At 46.9% G+C, this 18,854-nt stretch overlaps 2 protein-coding genes across 2 annotated transcripts; both read left to right on the top strand.

Annotated features, from left to right (window-relative positions):
* The first annotated feature begins 11,597 nt into the window (after positions 1-11,597).
* Positions 11,598-14,501, top strand: LOC123046933 (zinc finger CCCH domain-containing protein 31). The gene is made up of 3 exons (XM_044470386.1): positions 11,598-11,810; positions 12,667-12,727; positions 13,542-14,501. The coding sequence occupies exons 1-3, from the start codon at positions 11,735-11,737 to the stop codon at positions 14,326-14,328; spliced, it is 924 nt and encodes a 307-aa protein (XP_044326321.1). The 5' UTR covers positions 11,598-11,734; the 3' UTR covers positions 14,329-14,501.
* A 443-nt stretch (positions 14,502-14,944) lies between these two features.
* LOC123046932 (probable plastid-lipid-associated protein 9, chloroplastic) lies at positions 14,945-18,616 on the top strand. Its single transcript, XM_044470384.1, has 7 exons — positions 14,945-15,254; positions 15,562-15,683; positions 15,886-15,969; positions 16,172-16,268; positions 16,710-16,926; positions 17,393-17,445; positions 18,202-18,616. The coding sequence occupies exons 1-7, from the start codon at positions 15,045-15,047 to the stop codon at positions 18,310-18,312; spliced, it is 894 nt and encodes a 297-aa protein (XP_044326319.1). The 5' UTR covers positions 14,945-15,044; the 3' UTR covers positions 18,313-18,616.
* Positions 18,617-18,854: the final 238 nt, after the last annotated feature.

Genomic DNA, 18,854 nt, shown 5'->3' with positions numbered 1-18,854 from the left:
TTGGGTCAAGCACTAGGGCTTGTGATCCTCCTTGCCGAATTGTAGTTCGGCCGTCCCTGTGATCGAAAGTGATCGGACGAGACATCCAGTAGTGAGACGTGGGTATGACGGGCTCTACATCATGTGCTTCTATGGGCGCGTGTTCATGCCTTCTCGTGGATGTGTGAGTCGCGTGGATCATGTTTACTGTTTTAACCTCTGGCGGGAATTTTTTTCTATCCCCGAGTGTTCAGCTGGTGAGGTTCATCCTCGTCTTCACTTGGTGTGTCCCTCCCCTTGTGTTCGGCATTTAATTTGCCGGCCTGCTTGAAGACCCAGCACTCTCTATGGGTGTGGTTCGCAGGTTTCTCCGGGGTGCCATGAAATTGGCATAGTCTGTCTAGGACTTTGTTCAGACCGGACAGTCCATCTTTACTGCCTTTGAATGGCTTCTTTTGCTGATCAGGTCGAGAGCCCCTGAATCCGGCGTTGACCGTCATGTTGTCCGGGCTCTCTTCCTTGTTTTGGTGTTTGTTTTTATTACGTCGTGGCTTCCCGTTGCCATCCCTTATCTCGGATGTGCTGGGGTCACTAGTGCCTTTACGGTCCTGCCAGCTATCCTCACCCGCACAGAAGCGGGTCATAAGGCTTGTTAAGGCTGCCATTGTTCTTGGCTTTTCTTGGCCGAGGTGTCGGGCGAGCCATTCGTCACGGATGTTGTGTTTGAAAGCCGCTAAGACTTCAACGTCCGGACAATCGACAATTTGATTCTTCTTAGTGAGGAATCTGTTCCAAAGCTTGTGGGCGGACTCTGAGGGCTGTTGGGTTATGTGACTTAGATCGTCTGCATCCAGAGGCCGGACATAAGTCCCTTGAAAATTGGCCCTGAAAGCGTCTTCGAGTTCCTCCCAACTCCCAATTGAGTTTTCGGGGAGGCTTTTCAACCAGTGTTGAGCTGGTCCCTTCAACTTGAGGGGAAGGTATTTGATGGCGTGGAGGTCATCCCCACGAGCCATGTGAATATGCAGGATAAAATCCTCGATCCAGACCCATGGGTCTGTCGTGCCATCATATGCCTCTATGTTCACAGGTTTAAAGCCTTGTGGGAATTCATGGTCCAGTACTTCTTCGGTGAAGTACAGGGGGTGAGCAGCCCCTCTGTATCTGGGCGCATTGTGGCATGTAGTCGGCTGTTGTTGTGTCCGGAGTTGATTCTGAACTGGTATCTGGCTTGTATGAGCGTTTGGGTGACCATGGTCCTTCGCTGGGGTGTGTCTTCTAGATCCATATATGGACCTGGCTGCACCGGCCTTCTTATCCGGATGCTCGGCGTGGATCGTGCGCAGTGTCTGCAGCCGCTCTGTTATGGTTGTGAAGCGGTACGTCTGGTTTCTTGGTCGAATTTTCTTTTGGTGGAACGGCCGCGTCGTCGAATTCTGGCAGTATCTTGCGCTTTGGATAGCTTTTCGTATGGCGGTCATCACCATATCTTCCTTCAGTGTCTAGCACCTTATTCCATCTGCGACTTAGCTTTTCCTGTGCGGCCTTGAGCTGTTGCTTCTGCTTTTCTAGACTTCTTGCGGTGGCCATAAGCTTTCTGTGGAGGTTGTCTCATTCCACTTGTTCGTCCGGGATGATGAATGCATCGTTGTCCGGACTGTCTTCCTGTTCTGGGGCGGCATCATGAGCTCGTCCCTCCAGATCATTGTGATCGGGTATTTGCTCCAAACTTGATTTGGCGTGACCTGGCTCGTGCTGCTCCATTGCTGGGTCCATGTGGTCATTATTGCTTTCGGAGTTTGCAGGTATATCAACCCTTCTTGCGCTCTTGTCGCTATTTTTGCCATTACTAGACTTTGAGCGGCGTCTGCGCCGCCTTTTTGGGTTTTGCCCGGGTGTTTTATCGTTTGGATTATCACTGTCGTCCTTATTGGGCGTATCTACCATGTATATATCGTGTGACAAGGTAGTAGTCCCGTGCTCCAGGGATTCTGGAGCCTCTCCTACATCATCGTCCATACCTTCAATGTCTTCGGAATCAAGCACGTCGGTTAATTCTTTGATCGTGGCAATGAAGTGGGTGGTGGGTGGGCGCCGAATTCCTTTGTCGCCTGCTTCCCACTCGGGCCGGACATAGTTCGGCCCGGAGCTTCCTGACAAAGAGAGAGACTTTAATGAGTTTAGCATGCTGCCAAAGGGCGAGTGCTGAAAGATGTCCGCGGTGATAAACTCCATTACCGGAGCCCAACCTGGCTTGGCTAGCTCGAGAGTGTGCGGACCGGGACCAACGACCGGATATGAGTCCGAGGGTCTGAGGTTACAGGCTTCCACAAAGGTGAGACATGTTTTCGGCTCCACCGCCGATGAGTGTGCGGCCTGCGGGGTGGGGCCCAACCCTTCATCCCTAGGCAATGCAACCTGCCCCGGATTTAGATCCGGGGCTGCTGCGGGGATGATGTCCCGAGCATTGTCCGACAGCAGGTCTAGCCCGTACTCGTCGTGACTGTCCGGCATTCCTGGCGCAGGCTCGAATCCGTCGAAGCTCAAGTCTCCGCGGGGCATCTGCCGTGTAGTTCGAGTTTCCGAACTTGATCTGGTAGCCAGGGGCGAAGCTATCGATCTGCTCCAACTGGCCAAGCGAATTGGCCCGCAGTGCGAAGCTGTCGAACACGAAGATCTGTCCGGGGAGAAAAGTCTCACCCTGGACCGTGTTGTTGACGATTGAAGACGCCATCAAGCCTTGAAGCGACGGCACAGAGGAACTCTCAATGAAAGCACCAATATCGGTGTCAAAACCGGCAGATCTCGGGTAGGGGGTCCTGATCTGTGTGTCTTAGGCTAATGGTAACAGGAAGCAAGGGACACAATGTTTACCCAGGTTCGGGCCCTCTCGATGGAGGTAAAACCCTACTTCCTGCTTGATTAATATTGAAGATATGTGGAATACAAGAGTAGATCTACCACGAGATCGTAGAGGCTAAACCCTAAGAGCTAGCCTATGATGGTATGATTGTAATTGTGATCAGCCTTCTAAGGACCATCCTCTCCGATTTATATAGACACCGGAGAGCTAGGGTTTACATGGAGTTGGTTACAAGGAAGGAAACATAATATCCGGATCGCCAAGCTTGTCTTCCACGCAAAGGAGAGTCCCATCCGGACACAAGCCGAAGTCTTGAGTCTTGTATCTTGACGCTTCTATAGTTAGGACGATGTATACAGTCCGGCTGTCCGGATACCCCCTTATCCAGGACTCCCTCAGTGACCCCGTACTCGCCTAAGTTTAAAACTACTCCGAGTGGAGAGCAATCCTCCCACTCAGGGGCTTAGCTGTGACCTCGTACTCGCCTAAGTTAAAAACTACTCCGAGTGGAGAGCAATCCTCCCACTCGGGGGCTTAGCAGCGACCCCGTACTCGCCTAAGTTAAAAACTACTCTGAGTGGAGAGCAATCCTCCCACTCAGGGGCTTAACTGCGACCCTGTACTCGCCTAAGTCACAAAGATCCTCTGAACTGTGCCACAAGTGCAACATACGCTCCATCCCAATCCACAAGGACGACGAGGTGTCGATCGAGCACATCATCAGAGCTGCGTCACAAGTACAAGGTCTATTATGAGGAGGAAGCCAAGTTTCACTCAGAATTAAAAAAGATCTAGAAGTGACAAAAGCAAAGTTACCATATTCGAGAAAAACCAAGTCCAAGTAAACCCCGCAAAGTTCAGAACCGCGGCGGATAGAGGTACTCAAGCATCAGGCCTGAAAGAGTTTAACAGTTACAAAATCACTCGGCGTCCCGAGGCAAATATAGTGGAGCATAAAGTTTGTTCATTCTTCGGGGGGAGGGCTTGTTGGCTCGACGAAGCTGTCAAGATCAATGTCGTCTGCAATGCGAGTGGCAGTGTCGATGAAGGTCTCCATGAAGGATTGGAATTGGAGCTTCTTGGTGTTGGCAACCTTGATAGCCGCCAGCTTGTCTTCCCTGACTTCCTTGCAATGGACCCGAACCAAGGACAGAGCCACATTAGCACCACAGCAAGCAGACGACTTCTTCCATTCTTGCACTCGATCGGGAATTTCTTTGATTCGAGTCATCAGAGACTTGAGATCATTCTGGAACTCCGCTCGGGGCTAGAGCTCAGTGTCAATCCGCGATATCGCCACCTTCAGACGAGCAAGATAATCCACAACACTGTCGAGACGAGACTCCAGCCGCAACACGTTCATCGCGACGTCGTCCTTGACGAGAGAGTTTATGGGGTCAAGATCTGTCTCGACCTGCCCAGTCTCTGCTTCAAAGTCTTGACAGAATTCTGCACAACCGGAAAAATAGTTAGTCGACGGTTGTACAATGGGTCGACAATCGCGAATCAGGCGGACGAAAGGAAGTACCTTCAAGCTTCAGGACCAGCTTCTCATAAAGTCTTCCCAGATAAGCCTCCAGTTCACCCTTCTTCACCGTGAGGTCTCCAACCTTGTCAGTCAGGGTCTCCTTGTCCTTCTTCAGCCTTGCAACCTCCTTGTTGGCTTCAGTAACAGCAGTCTTCAGCTTGGCGTTCTCCTCTCCTAACTTACTGACTGAAGCCAGCTTCTTGTCAGCAAGCTTTGTTTTCTCTCGCGCTTCTTTCTGGGCTACGGCAAGGTCATTGTCCTTCTGCTCCAGAGCCTGCTTCATTTTGACTAAAGAAATAACATTCTTCAGACAACCTAGAAGTTGAGTACACACATATGTTCGAGTGAAGTCACTCGGTTCAAAAGACTAAAAGGGAAAAACTACAAGGTGGTCAGTCGGCGAGTTATTACCTCCCATTGTAGCAGCATGTCCTTGGCCTTCTGAAGATTCTTCTTGGCCAGTTCCAGGTCAAGATTGAGGCTGATCTACTTCTTCTCCAACTTAGCAAACGGGCCCCGAGCTCACAAGATTTCTGCGATCAGCAAATAAGACACACCAGTCGATAGAAACAAAGGTTAAACTCAGCAAAGAGTGTTCTAAGACTACTGCAGAACCAAAACATTCAACAGTAGTCTCGGGGACTACACCCAGTGGGTGCACTTGATGTGCCCCCACTGGTCCAGATTTCCACTCAGCATGGTCTGTCCAGCGTGAGTATTCCAAAAAAAGAAGAGTGAGGTTCTCAGACCCCAGTCGACTGCCCATAGTCGACCGTGGTCTCGGGGACTACACCCAGTGGGTGCACTCTACGTGCCCCCGTTGATCTGGAAACCACTCGATCAAACTATTCCACCGAGTGAAAGTACAATGAAGTGACATTTGACTCAATTTGGTCGACTCAAGTAGAAGAGCTATTCAACACTTGGTTAAAACACCCAGTGGGTGATTGGATGCAATTGGATGCAAAATGCAGACTCGTGATAGATGCACATAAAAGTTCCAAAACACTCATCCAGGTACATCTTACAGAAAATGAAGCAGCAGCTACATCTACTATATTGTAGCAAGACAAAAATCTAATTGGGAGATCAGTCGGAAATCAACGGACCTTGATGTTAACGTGCAGAGCAGAGCTGGAGTTATAGGTAGCCTGGCTGGCCTCGTGCACCACCATCATCTGTTCTATCATAAGGTCTGCTTGGAGTATGGCCTCCTTGGCTGCACTCGCAGGGTCATCTGGAGTATGATGAGCAGCAAAGAGCGACGACGGTGGTACAGTCGGAGCAATCACAAGATCTGAAGCATGGAGCTACACAGGCAAAGTGGAGACTTGAGCATTCCATGTCGAAGGACGGTTAGTCGACATAGGATTGGCAAAAGATACACAGGCCCAAGTCGGATCTCCGGACCGCTGAACCACCGTCTCCAGTGCTGACGTCGACTGAGGTTCCTGGCCGACAAGCGTCCTCCTGCTTGAAGCCCTGCCCCTCCTTCCCGTATTCTTCAGAGGCGCTTCTTCATCATCATCTGGAAGTTCAATGATGTCCCGTGGGGCTGCACAAAAAACAGCCATAGGAACTCAATCGACCGACAATTCAATCAGCAAAATAAGCACAAGATCGCAGGATCGTACTAGCTTTGGAAGTAGCCGCATCTTCAGTCTCTTCGTTGTCCCGGGCCTTGTCAATATCCATGGAGGTCCCAAAAGTTGCAACACTTAAAAATTTCATAACCCACTCGATCAGAGCAGAAGTATGAATCGGCAGTAAAACACGGAAAGACAGAGCACTCACGCAGAAGCGACAGGAACGTCCATCTTGATCTTGGGAAAGGTCTTCCGAGGCTTTGAAGGGGCAACCTTGGGCTGCTTGGTGACCTTTTCCGACGGCTCCAGAGTCGAAGTCTGAGTACACTTATGCACTTGCGTGCTCGGAGCCACAACCATGTTGCACCCGCCCGCTGGATCATGAGACTGCTTGGATCAGTGCTCTGTGTGAGGTGGTGAGTCGACCTCCTCTTCTTCATCGTCCAACTCATCACTCTCTTCCTCATCATTATCATCAGGAGATTGTCAGTCGGTGCTCTCTTCTGCACTATCCGCTCCCTCCTGGACTTGCTCCTGGGCTTGCTCCCCGTTCGGCATCGAATACATCTCAGTATAAACCTGCAAGGCAAGAAGTTAATCAAACATCAATCAGATTCAAAGACGGTTGCAAAACAGAATGAAGTACACTCGGTAATAAGGATGGAACCTTGTCTGGCTGGTTGTCGGCGTCGAATGGATCGACTCTCCTGCCCCCCTGGGGTTATCTTTGTTTCTGGTAATGCTCTTCAGCCACAGGGTCACCCTCTTGTCGGGGACCTCCTATGGGTGGACCCGAGCAGTGTCATTGGAGCCCGAGTACATCCACATTGAATGATCATGGGCTTGGAGCAGCTGGATGCATCAACTGAGAAACACTTCCAATAAATCCATGCTAGTTACATCCTGACGGACCAACTGAACTACCCTCTCGACTAACATGTTCGTCTCTACTTTCTCCGCTGTGGTCACAGTCAGTGAAGAAGGTTGCTGGACTCGATCTAGGGTAAAGGGAGGAAGACCGGTCGACTGACCGGGGGTCGGAATGTCCTGGCAGTAGAACCAGGTCGACTGCCAACCCCACCGACTCAGGAAGGGTCGGAGGGGGAAAAGTGCTCCTCTTCCTCATATGAATCCCTAAACCCCCGCACATCTGAATCACGTGCGTCCTCTCGTCAGTCGGATTTGCCTTCTTCACGGTTTGAGAACGAGCTATGAAAATATGTTTGAAGAGACCCAAGTGCGGTCTACAGCCCAGGAAGTATTCACACCTAGAAACGAATGCAGCAAGGTATGTGATGGTGTTGGGAGAGGAATGGTGAAGCTGAGCACCGAAAAAGTTCAGAAAACCCTGGAAGGAAGGATGCGGGGGAAGGGAGAAACCACCGTCGACATGGGTGGCAAGGAGGACACACTCACCCACCTGCGGCTGAGGCTCTATCTCGTCCCCCGGCAGCCTCGAAGTCCCGGAGGCGATCAAGCCCGTGGAGGCCAGATCTTCCAGATCCTCTGGCCGGAGCGTTGATCGGATCCAGTCCCCCTGGATCCAACCAGGCGGCAACCTGGACCTCGACGATGATCCCTGACTCGTTTTCTTGCCCTTCGCCGTCACTGTCGCTTTCTTCACGCGCTTCAGTGCCGTTGTCTTGTCCTTCACCATTGTCGCGAGCTGCGCATGGGCGGAGCGGCGGCGTAGAGGGCGAAAGAGGACATGATGGAGAAGCAGAGGAAGAAGAAGGGGAATGGGAGCACACTGTGCAAATGCATCGGCTTCGACGCATTTTATGGGCCTACTTCCAAGTGGCTGACGCGTGGGCCTGAGCGATCCTGTCAAATCCCGCAACAGTCGCGCACCGGATACATGGCGAAAAAGGTGGTGCGGAAATCAAGGCATCCATGTCTATCCGTCCCGTTTACTGCGGCGTGCTCCGCCTTGCGCGCTTCCCCAAATTTTTGAATCCCGTGAGATCCGGGAACCGCAGTAACCAATCGCGCCGAAGATTTCACACCATAACAACACTCGAAGATTGTCAGCATAAGTTCACTCGACGACCTCTGAATCGATCAAGGCGACTGAAATGAAGTCGAAGTTTCGTCATGAACCTTGAGCTCAACAAGAGTGCTTGTGAAGCATAAGAGTCAAGACAGGGTCAACTTCAACTCGCTTTTCACTCGGGCCTCAATCCATTTGGGGGCTAATGATGATGCCATTAACCTAAGGTAGGGTCATAGGCCTGACCTATACGCCCTACCCAAGGTCACTACCCTAGAATCAAGGACATTCAAAGTATAGCAAGAATCACCGCCTGAAGCCATTGAGTACAATCCACTCGACCAGTCATCTCACTCGGATATCCCCAATTTCACTCGACCTGGATGAAGTCATTCGACCATACAGGAAACCACTCGAAGTACAGAAGACCTAGAGTCACTCAGGATGGCAATGTTCAGGCGTTCATTCCGTAGTCTTAAAGATCATTAATAGCACTTCATAGCTGGCGTTACCCGTAAGGCCCTGTCTTAATGTACATTGAACCCTGTAACGGGGGATGGTTGGGGTCTTGGCGCACTCTATATAAGCCACCCCCTCCTCTGGGACAAGGGTTCGCACCCCCTTGTAACACACACCCATATTCCAATCGACCGCCTCAGGGCACCGAGACGTAGGGCTTTTACCTCCTCCGAGAGGGGCCTGAACTTGTAAACTCGTGTGTACAACCTCGCCGTAGCTAGGGCCTTGCCTCCTCATACGTACCCCTACTCTTACTGTCAGACTTAGTACCATGACATTAAGCCCCGGGTTCGAGCTGCCTGTTAGTTCATGGACTCACGCAGGTTGCTCGGCTCGCATTTTACCTTGGTTCCTATTTTCATTCCTCCTGCACCGCATGAGGCTTAGGTGGATCGCCTTCGCCTAAATCATGTTTGATGGTTGTGGGCGTCTAGTTGGTATTTATTCTAATTTATGATGACCTTCCATAGTTTGGGGTTGAGGCGGTCACATTCCAGCGCGTGTTCCAGGGAGGTTGTCATTGTGATCACTCCCCATGTTCCCGGTAATTTTATCATCAAGTAGTTGTAGTTTGGGATCGCCATGAACTGCGCCACGAGCAGTCATTCTAGGAGGGCGTTGTAGAACTTCGGAAGTGCAAACTTCTCATCAGGAGCCCCCCTTAGACGAAGACCACCAGTAGTGTGATCCGCGTGATACATGCATATGTCAGCCCTGGGTTGACCCCATGGAATGTCTTCAAACTTTGCTCGAGCTCCTCCCTCAGGCTCTGTATTTGATCCAGCGTCTTTGTGGTGATGATGCTTAGAGAGCTCCCTCCATTGACGAGCACCCTATGGACCTTTATGCTTCCGATGATGGGTAAGAGCACCAATGGTAACTGTCCGGGGTAGGGAAAACCTGTTGAGTAATCTTTCTCGTTGAAGGTGATGGGGTTGTCGATCTTACGCAACCTTGCCGTGGGAGCCCTCAATGCTTCACAAGTGACCCCCTTAGACTTCTGCTCATGGTTTATAGTTGAGCCTCCCCAAAGGTGATTGATTTGCATCATCGCCTTTGGACGTCCATCTCTATCGTCGGCTATTTTTTGAATGCTTTGGTTTATTTCAAACTTTTCAAAAATGTGAATATATTGGTATAATAGCAAATACTTTTTGAAAATGCAAACAATTTTTGAAATTTCCAAACATTTTCTGAAAATGTGAACACACTATTAAAATTCTGTATATTTTTAATCTATGACAAATTTTGAAAACATGTGTATTTTTTAAATTCCAAACAATTTTGAAAACACAAACATTTTTTCACACTACCATATATTTTCTAAAAAGTTCCAAACATCTTTTGAATTTCTGAATAAAATATAAAAACACAAATAATATTTTTAATTGAGACATTTTTTTAAAATGAAACTTTTTGGAAAAAGGAAGAAAAAGGAAACAAAAAGCAGTAAAAGAAACAACAAGAAAAGGTAAAAATGAGAAACGTCGAACTGAACTGGTTAGGAACCTTTTAAATGAGCTGGCCCATAAAAGGAATTGCTAGCTATGTGCGAAATGGCAACAATTTGACGCAATGTGCGTCCAATAGAATTCCCTGTGGGAGACTAGTTCTCTAAGACAACAGAGGTGAAGGAAATCGACTTCGAGTACCCCTACACCCCGACATGCTACAACGTGGTCCTCAACCGACCATAGAAGGAAGACCGAGGCCGTTTTTCACCATAGCATTTTGGTGACATAACACATTTTTGCGCTTGCAAAGCTAAGTTTGTTTTAGGAGACACCAAGCCTAGGTTTGATTTAAACTTTTACTCAAGAAGTGTAGAAGTATAGAAACTATAGATTAACAGTGAGAAACAACTGATAACTCATGATACGTGAGCAACTCAACTCACAAGACATGCATTAATTCCATGTGATAAAGCTGACTGGCTTGGCGCCTAAAATCCCAGATAAATTCAACCATATAAGCTGCCAGCAATAATCGCATGTGTAATACATAGATTTAAGTGACTTGCCACTGGGACTCATGGAAAATATCAAGTGAAACATAGATGAATCAGATTAATGTGGGGAAACAAATGAGAATATGAGATCCTTCACAGGGGAAACACATTTAGCATCATATTTATTTCGTTAGCATCTCGGTTTATCTTTGCATGCATTGAAGGAAAAACTGGATAAATGTTGATTTAGAAAAGGGATCTTCTCAATACACGACGACAAGTTAAGATGCAAACTTGTTACAAAAAAACAAACAATGTATTCACAGTTCATAAACAACCACAAGCCATGAAAATTGTTCAATGATATCGCTTCTTCATAAATGCCATTGAGGCTTTTTTTGAAGGACTATCAAATGGCTCGTTGTGTTTGGGTCTTAAATGATGAGGGGCTACCTGAACTTGCCATTTCAAACCATACTATAGATGCAATACTTTGGCTATTCTGGCTCTTTGATATGTTCAATCACGATGAACTTGCTCGGGTACTGGTACTTGTTACACTACATGCTATTTGGTGGGCAAGGAGTTGCGCAATACATGATGATGGGTCCCAAAGCCCTTTGAGCACGTCAAGATTTGTAAACAAATTTCTTGACGATCTTCAATTGACACTTGCACGAAAATCTCAAAACAGGCTTGCATGTAGCTGAGAGCTCGCTTCCAAAAGGCAGGCTTTCTACTTTACCTCATATCATTTGTATGCCTATGAACTTTTCTTTTAGAAAATGTATGCCTACAAACTTTGAGATTTTAATAAAGCCCGCTCTCTAACAAAAATATCTTTGCCTCCTCAAGCTGAGATTGTTCACTTTTTTTGTTGAGAAAATCGAGCTCAGATTGATGCCGTGTAGTTTTTTTTTTTTTGAGAGGGGCGGAGGAGAGAGATTGATGCCATGTAGTCGATTTTTTTTTGAGAAAACATAGCCTTTTTTTTTGAGGGGTTGAGAAAGTGTAGTCGATTTGGTTTTTTTTGTTGTTGTTGAGAAAGTGTAGCTGATTTGGGTGACAGAAGCGTCTACATAACTGGGCCGGAATGCGAATTCCCGTCGGGGAGTACGGAGCCCCAATCCTTCGAGGGCCGAGCCCCAAAACCTGGGCTAATAAAGCCCAGCCACCGTAAGAGCACCTGCACACCCACGACTCTGGCCGTTAACTCGACCGAAGCGATTTCGCACCTGGCCTCTTCCTCCCTCCGCTGCGCCCCACTCCGCCTCCGCCAAACCGCAAGCTAGGGTTTCCGCCTCGACGCGGAGGGCTCGCCATGGATGCCGCCGCCCGCAAGAGATCCCGGCCGGAGTCCGCCAACGGAGGCTCCGCAGGCGGGAAGCGCTCGAGAGGTAACGCCTCGCTTTCCCGTCTCTCCCCGCCCCCCGCATATGCTTTCTATATGTCTCGTCGTTGGGTCTCGTCCTGTCGTGTGCCTCCTGCCGCTGGATCTGCAGCCTCGGCGCTCTCAAGGATGTCTCTAGGTTCCGGTCCGCGAGCGTGGAGCGAGTGAGCGTGCCGTGCCGTTCGCACCTGTATAAGATAAGATTCGACTGCATCTTGCTTGACAGTATTCATGCGCGGAAGTATCCATGCTGTAGTGTCGGAAAATCCCCGCGGTAGGTTGATAATCATGTCGTATCCATCGGATGCCCTCTTCGCCCCGGTACAGCTCCTTGCAGTGGAGTGGAATTAAGACCCACGTGCATCGTGTCTGGTACCGTAATGAAATACCTAGCAAGTACAGAAAAATAGCTTCACAATTGAAGTCTGAACCAACTCATCTAAGAGCAGGACGTACTAAAAAGTTGGATCAAGGTGAGGTTTCTTTGAAAAGAAGGAAAGAACATGTGGGAAAGGTGATGGTGATGGGAAACAAATTTGGAAAAGCGAAGCACCTGCTTTTGCTCAAAATGGAATTGGAGGACTCCATTACAAAAAAAGAAACATGGCAACACATGTTAAACATCATTCATGAATGTTATATGATCTATTTCTAGTTATCATCTTTCAACAATATGCAGTGAGTTGAGTATAACCATGACCATTTTCTGCAGGATAAGCACCATTGAATATCATCTTTATCTTATCTAAAATTATGTTCATTCATCACATTTATTGGACACAAATTGTATATGTTTACTTGAATAGAAGATCAACAATGCAAATTCTAACAAGTGGAAAAATGTAATTAATTTCATGCAACAGAATCGGAGTCACAACAAACTGGCCTATCAAGCAAATCGAAGCCTTGCACCAAGTTTTTCAGGTTCAAATCTTAACCTATCCAAAATAACATCAGAACGGTACCTTCTAATTTTTACTGTGTATATACAGTTAAGAATTAAATACTCCCCTGCTACTTTTATTTTTTGGTGCAGAAGCTTTACGAATTGTTGCAAATTGTAATTCATGCACAGCAATGTTGCCAACTGATGGAAGTAGATACATTTAATATTTTTCTTTCATAGCGTTCAAATAAATAAGATAATAACAGTACCTCAATCCACATTTGTTGCATATTTTTTTGTTCTCTAGATAGGGCCTTCTCTTTCTCTATTATTTGGTAATTGAGTCTGCACTAACATGGTTTAGTTATGTTGAGTAATGAAAGCATCCTTTTAAGCACTTACATGTACATATGCTATATGCAGTATTGTGGTCTCTGTGGATCTTGGTTGAATCTTGCACCTTCCTGGATTCCTATATACTCCCTCCGTTCCAAAATAGATGACCCAACTTTGTACTATTGTTAGTACAAAGTTGGGTCATCTATTTTGGAACGGAGGGAGTACTAAAAATTGTTAGACAGGATTTTATGCAACTTCACAATTATGTTTCTGTTATTATGTCAATTTGGGCCATTTGCACTGATAAACATGTAATACATGTGATCTTCTGCCTTTGGTAGCACTTGTTATCTTGTTATGAGAACTCTTCTGTCTTGGCATACAGCTCTACAACTGTCCTTCCTAACAAGTCTCTAAGTTCACTCAGTTTTCATTGCTTGTTTAGCTATCATTACTTACTATATTTGTTATTGCAAGATCAGTACATAATCTGTATTGTTTTGAATGATGCAGCACTGTTGGGTGCCCCTTTGGTGAGGGCTGTCACTTCGCGCACTTTGTCCCTGGTGGATACCAGGCAGTATCAAAATCACACAGCCTAGGCCATGCTGCTGTGTCTGCAGCGTCAAGAGCTCCTGCGGATCATGCTGCTTCTGGTGTCAAAACACGCATGTGCACCAAGTACAACACTGCAGAAGGCTGCAAGTTTGGTGACAAGTGCCATTTCGCCCACGGCGAGAGGGAGCTTGGCAGGCCACCATCCTCCTACATGTCCCAGGAAAGTTCCTATGCTCCTCCTATGGGTGGTCGATATGGAGGTCGACACGAACCACCTCCGCCAGCTTCAATGGGCCCTCCAGCCGGAAACTTCGGCGCCTCGTCTACCTGCAAGGTCAGTGTTGACGCCGCTCTCGCCGGAGGCATAATCGGGAAGGGCGGGGTCAACACGAAGCAGATCTGCCGCATCACGGGGGTCAAGCTCTCGATACGCGACCACGAATCAAACCCAGACCTGAAGAACATTGAGCTGGAAGGCAGTTTCGACCAGATAAAGCAAGCCAACGACATGGTGCGTGATCTCATTGCCAGCATCAGCGCCAGCACGCCGTCGAAGAACCCTGCCGGCACAGCGGCCCCAGCAGGCCGAGGCGGCGGCGGTGGCGGTGGCGGTGGTCCTGGAGGCAGGAGCAACTACAAGACCAAGATATGCGAGAACTTCCTCAAGGGCACCTGCACTTTCGGCGAGCGCTGCCACTTCGCCCATGGCGAGACCGAGCAGCGGAAGGGTGCCGCCGTCTGATGACCCCGCTGCTGCGGTGGATCCTCGCTCGTTCTTGTGCTGCTACTGTGACTATTCTGTTGTCCCTTGCTGTTGGCTCTAGGTGATTAGGCCTGTTGTATTTTGGTTCTATGGATTGTGATTTAGATTCAGCTTTTTTGAATGAAATGTGCTTCAGAACTTTCTTGCTGTCATCCCAGTGTAGTTAGTCACCTTTTGAGTTTTCTCCTTGCATTTTATTCGGCGGTTGCTTCACAGTCCGTGGTGATTATCCAGTTGTGTTGACAGCAGGTGGATCGCTGATTTCTCTGTTAATACTCAGTTTTTGTTCTATGATGCTACATAATACACCAAAATTCCAAAATATAAGGATTACTTTTTGAGCATTTTTTTCCAGGTCTATAACTTCTCAATGTTTGATCAAGTTTTTATTGAGAAAAACAGCAAACTCTACCATACAAATTCATCATAAAAAATATGTTTTCAAATTTTATTTATTTGGTTATTGTAGATCTATATATGAACTTGGTCAAACATAAAAAGTTTGACTTTTGAAGTAGTGTATGTACACCAGTAGTGTCAATTACACGTGGGGCCAGTTACTCCTACGACGGTTATTTCTCTCTCCTTTCTACGTGGACTGGCCTACACAGCACAGCGCTTCCAGCACCACCACGACATCTCGAGCTCTCCTCTCCTCCCCTCGGCTCACGAACGGCAAAGTCGCCTCCTCCGGCATGGCCGCCGCCGCCGCAGCGACGCTCGCCCCGGCCTCCCCTCCGCTGCTGCCCTCCGTCTGCGTCCGCCGCGACGGCCGGCTGCGCCTCACGCCCCGCCGCGCCGCCGGGTGCCGCTGCAGGGCGACGGCGCAGTTCCAGGGCGGCCCCGCCGCCAGCTACGCCCGCGAGATGGAGCGCCTCTCCGCCAAGGAGTCCCTGCTCCTCGCCGTGAGCCTTCCCCTGCCCCTCTCCTGTTCCCCTTCCTCGCAGAATGAATGGCCACGGCCTGCCCGTACTGCCGTGCTGGTCCATACGAATCGTATCCACTGCCCAGTGCATCTGTCGATTAATCTCTCAATATGCCAATTGTGCTCAGCGGCACTCATTTTTTGCACCGCTTTCGATTTGATTGACGAGTAAACGCCTCGATTTTGCAGAGCCCGCCGAATAATGAGCTTACCAGTGTTTGTGTCTGCATGTTGACACTTGGGTTCTGCATTCACGGTTTGAGTATGTAAACTGCTGCCCATTTCAGTTCAGGGACTCTGGAGGCTTCGAATCCTTTGTGAGCGGCAAGACCACGGAGATGCAGAAGATCGACGTCAATGAGCGCATCGTCGGCCTCGAACGCCTCAACCCCACTCCTCGTCCCACAACGTAAGCGCTGCAGTTCTCAACAAGCAAACTATCATCAAAATAAGTTGAAGGTGCTAACATGATGTTCAGTTTAGGAACCAATGACTTCCATTCATCTCCGCATTTACATGTCCCATATCCATGAGGAACTCCCATCATTTCTGACTAAGACATTGGACATTTTGTTGGTCCTTGCTCATTAATCATATGTTCCACTTTTCAGATCGCCCTACCTGGAAGGTCGATGGAACATTGAATGGTTCGGTGATAGCAGTCCTGGATCATTTGCATCCAAGCTTTTGTTTGAGTATGCCACTATTTCTGGATGCAAGTTACATTACAATGAACTCACCATTTTAATCAGAGCTCCCCTTACTTTGTTCTCATGAGAGTTGAGTTACGTAGTCTGTTAAAATTTATCATTAAATGCTGTGTTGCAGATACATACATCTAAATTTATCTTCCTTTGACAAAATGTGTATCATATAGCAAGTATGCTCTTTTCACAGGAGGTCACCTACAAGTGTCGCACACTTTACGGGGCTTGATGTGGTGATCAGGGATGGCTACTGCAAAATTTCCTCAAACGTCAAGCTCTTTAATACGGTAATTTCAGAAGTTGTGAAAAGTCTCCTACAACTTTTGTGCGTTTTTGGGTCTATCTTTGCAACTACCTCATGTTTCCAATGTTTGTGCCATTTATGTACCTCCCTACAGCATGCACATCTAATTTTATTTTTTCAAAATGAAATTACAGTGTGTGTCTTCCTTTATGACCTGTAGCTCTTGTAATCTGACAAGATCCCAAGTTCATACTAAGGCATTACTGGCAGCCATTTATCTGTCTTATCCAGTACTCCCTCCGTCCGGAATTACTTGTCGCCGAAATGAATAAAAATGGATGTATCTAAAAGTAAAACATGTCTACATACATCCATTTCATTGACAAGTATTTCCGGACGGAGGGAGTAGCTATATATTTGTATATGACCATGTTGAGTTCTGTTGTTCCAGGCCTCACAGTTTACTGCTTTTTTATGTTTGCAGATACAAAACAGATTTGTTCTGACTACTCAGCTGTCTGTGGAGGGGCCTATCAGGATGAAGGAGGAGTACGTTGAGGGATTTTTGGAAACCCCCAAAATCAGTGAAGAAACACTGCCTGAACAACTGAAGGGCTTAATTGGACAAACTGCAGGGGCTCTACAACAACTTCCTGCCTCTATAAGGGATGCTGTTTCGGAGGGGGTTAAGTTACCTCTTAGTAAGTACATAAGGCTTGATTTATAGACTTCTTGTTATTGCATCACTTTTCCAGTTTTATTAGGACATACTGCGAATTCAGACAACACAACTGCAGGATTTATTACTGACCTTTCTTGTTAAAAGAAACTCCTGCTTGCTTCAATGCATTTGTAATCACTGATATCTTTTGCCAAAATATTAAATTATTGGAATGCTGCCTTTTGTTTCTTCCGAAATTTGACTTCCAACCATGACAAGAGAGGAATGCTCACAGTATTCATGACATCACGGTAGCTAGTTCTCTCTATCCATGTTGTCCATCTGCAATACTTTTGTCTACCTGCAGTATTTAGTGCACCATCACAGGATGGTTCAATATAGTTATGCTATTTTTCATTCTGTGATGTCATTAATCTTTAATAATTGTCATGAGTATGTTACATGGATTGATTAGTTCCGTTGCATGGCCCCTTTTTTTATTACAGATGGGATGTACCAGCGCTTATTCATGATTTCCTACCTTGATGAAGAAATACTGGTATGTTTATCAGTTTATCACACTAAAGCGAACACCAAAATCATATCGTGATAACATGCATTTGTACCTGTGTACATTACACTGTGACCATATGGCATCCACCATCCATCTTGGAAGTAACCCCTTGGTTTTATCTACTGTATGAACTAACACAAAAGATGGAATCAGTACTTTTATAGCTTCCACGCTTGAGTTGTACCATATGTCTTAAGTGTCACGTGTTGGACATAATTACTGGACTATACCTAGTTCTTTTAGAGAAAATATACCTGATTCTATACTTAGCTCATAAACACATAAATGTCAGAGAAAATAAAAGCTGATGACGTACTGAGTTTGAATGCTGCACAGATTTAGCATCATCATTTTATCTAGACAGTTGAAATGAAGGCTCTTAATCCGCTGAAGTACCAGTCCATGGTATCTTCTTGAGAATGTTGAGCATCCCGTAAGCAAGACCAGAACAAAAAAATGCACATATTTGTCAGTTTTTGTTGTTGTTAAAAATCATCGATAAGAAGCCAGATTTATGGCATATATCAACGTCATTTGCAAGTTTAAGATGCTGATAATCTAATCAGCCTACCAATACAGTAGCGTCCTTTCGATCCTCTCTTTTAGACAAATCAATTTAATCATGTTCCACAAAGGCAGAATGAATGGTTTGAAATCTCGTATTATCCGTCCTACTAATACAGTATTTTGGAAGGATCGAAAAGCCACAACTTCTCATGGTTGTTCTGTCTTCTCATTTAGATAATCCGAGATGCTGCTGGAGCACCTGATGTCCTGACAAAACTGGAAGGGCCGCAACCAAACCCAATGGAGAACACGCCCGATGTAGTGATTCCGGAATATCAAAGCTAGTGTTTGGGCACTAACCGGAGCATTATGGTTAACTTTTTCGGAGATGTCTTTTCTGTCTTGCCATTTTCCAGGTTTTCGCATACATGAGAAAGTAGTGCATATGTTAGCAGTCACTTGAGTGTGTAAACTCAAGCTCCTTTTTGCTGCTGGCTAGAGTAGTTACTGCTATATCCTGGAGTTGAGCAATACTCGAGCAGTCAGATGCGATGAAAAATTAGCTGTGCGAAATGGGCAGTAAATAACTCTGAACTGTAATTTGTTTTGTTCTATATAATTCCAGCAGCCAGCTTCGCATCGGTGCAAATGACACCAAAGTAAGTTAGCTCGGTATACGATCTCAAATACAAACATCCAGCAGGAGGTAGAAATGTGGATCATGTGGCCATTGTACTGCAATTTTGGGCCGGTGATCTACGACCATTGTGTCTAAAATCTTCCCCTTGTTGGATTGCATCAGGAGTACGTAATAATCATAGTATAAGCCGTCATTCCTCATAGACGGCACTCTACCTGAACTGAAGAATGTTTAGTTCCTCGTGAGA

Source organism: Triticum aestivum, chromosome 2B (genome assembly GCF_018294505.1).
Source record: "Triticum aestivum cultivar Chinese Spring chromosome 2B, IWGSC CS RefSeq v2.1, whole genome shotgun sequence".
NCBI classification, from domain to species: Eukaryota; Viridiplantae; Streptophyta; class Magnoliopsida; order Poales; family Poaceae; genus Triticum; species Triticum aestivum.
This window is presented reverse-complemented; position numbering and strand designations above follow the sequence as displayed.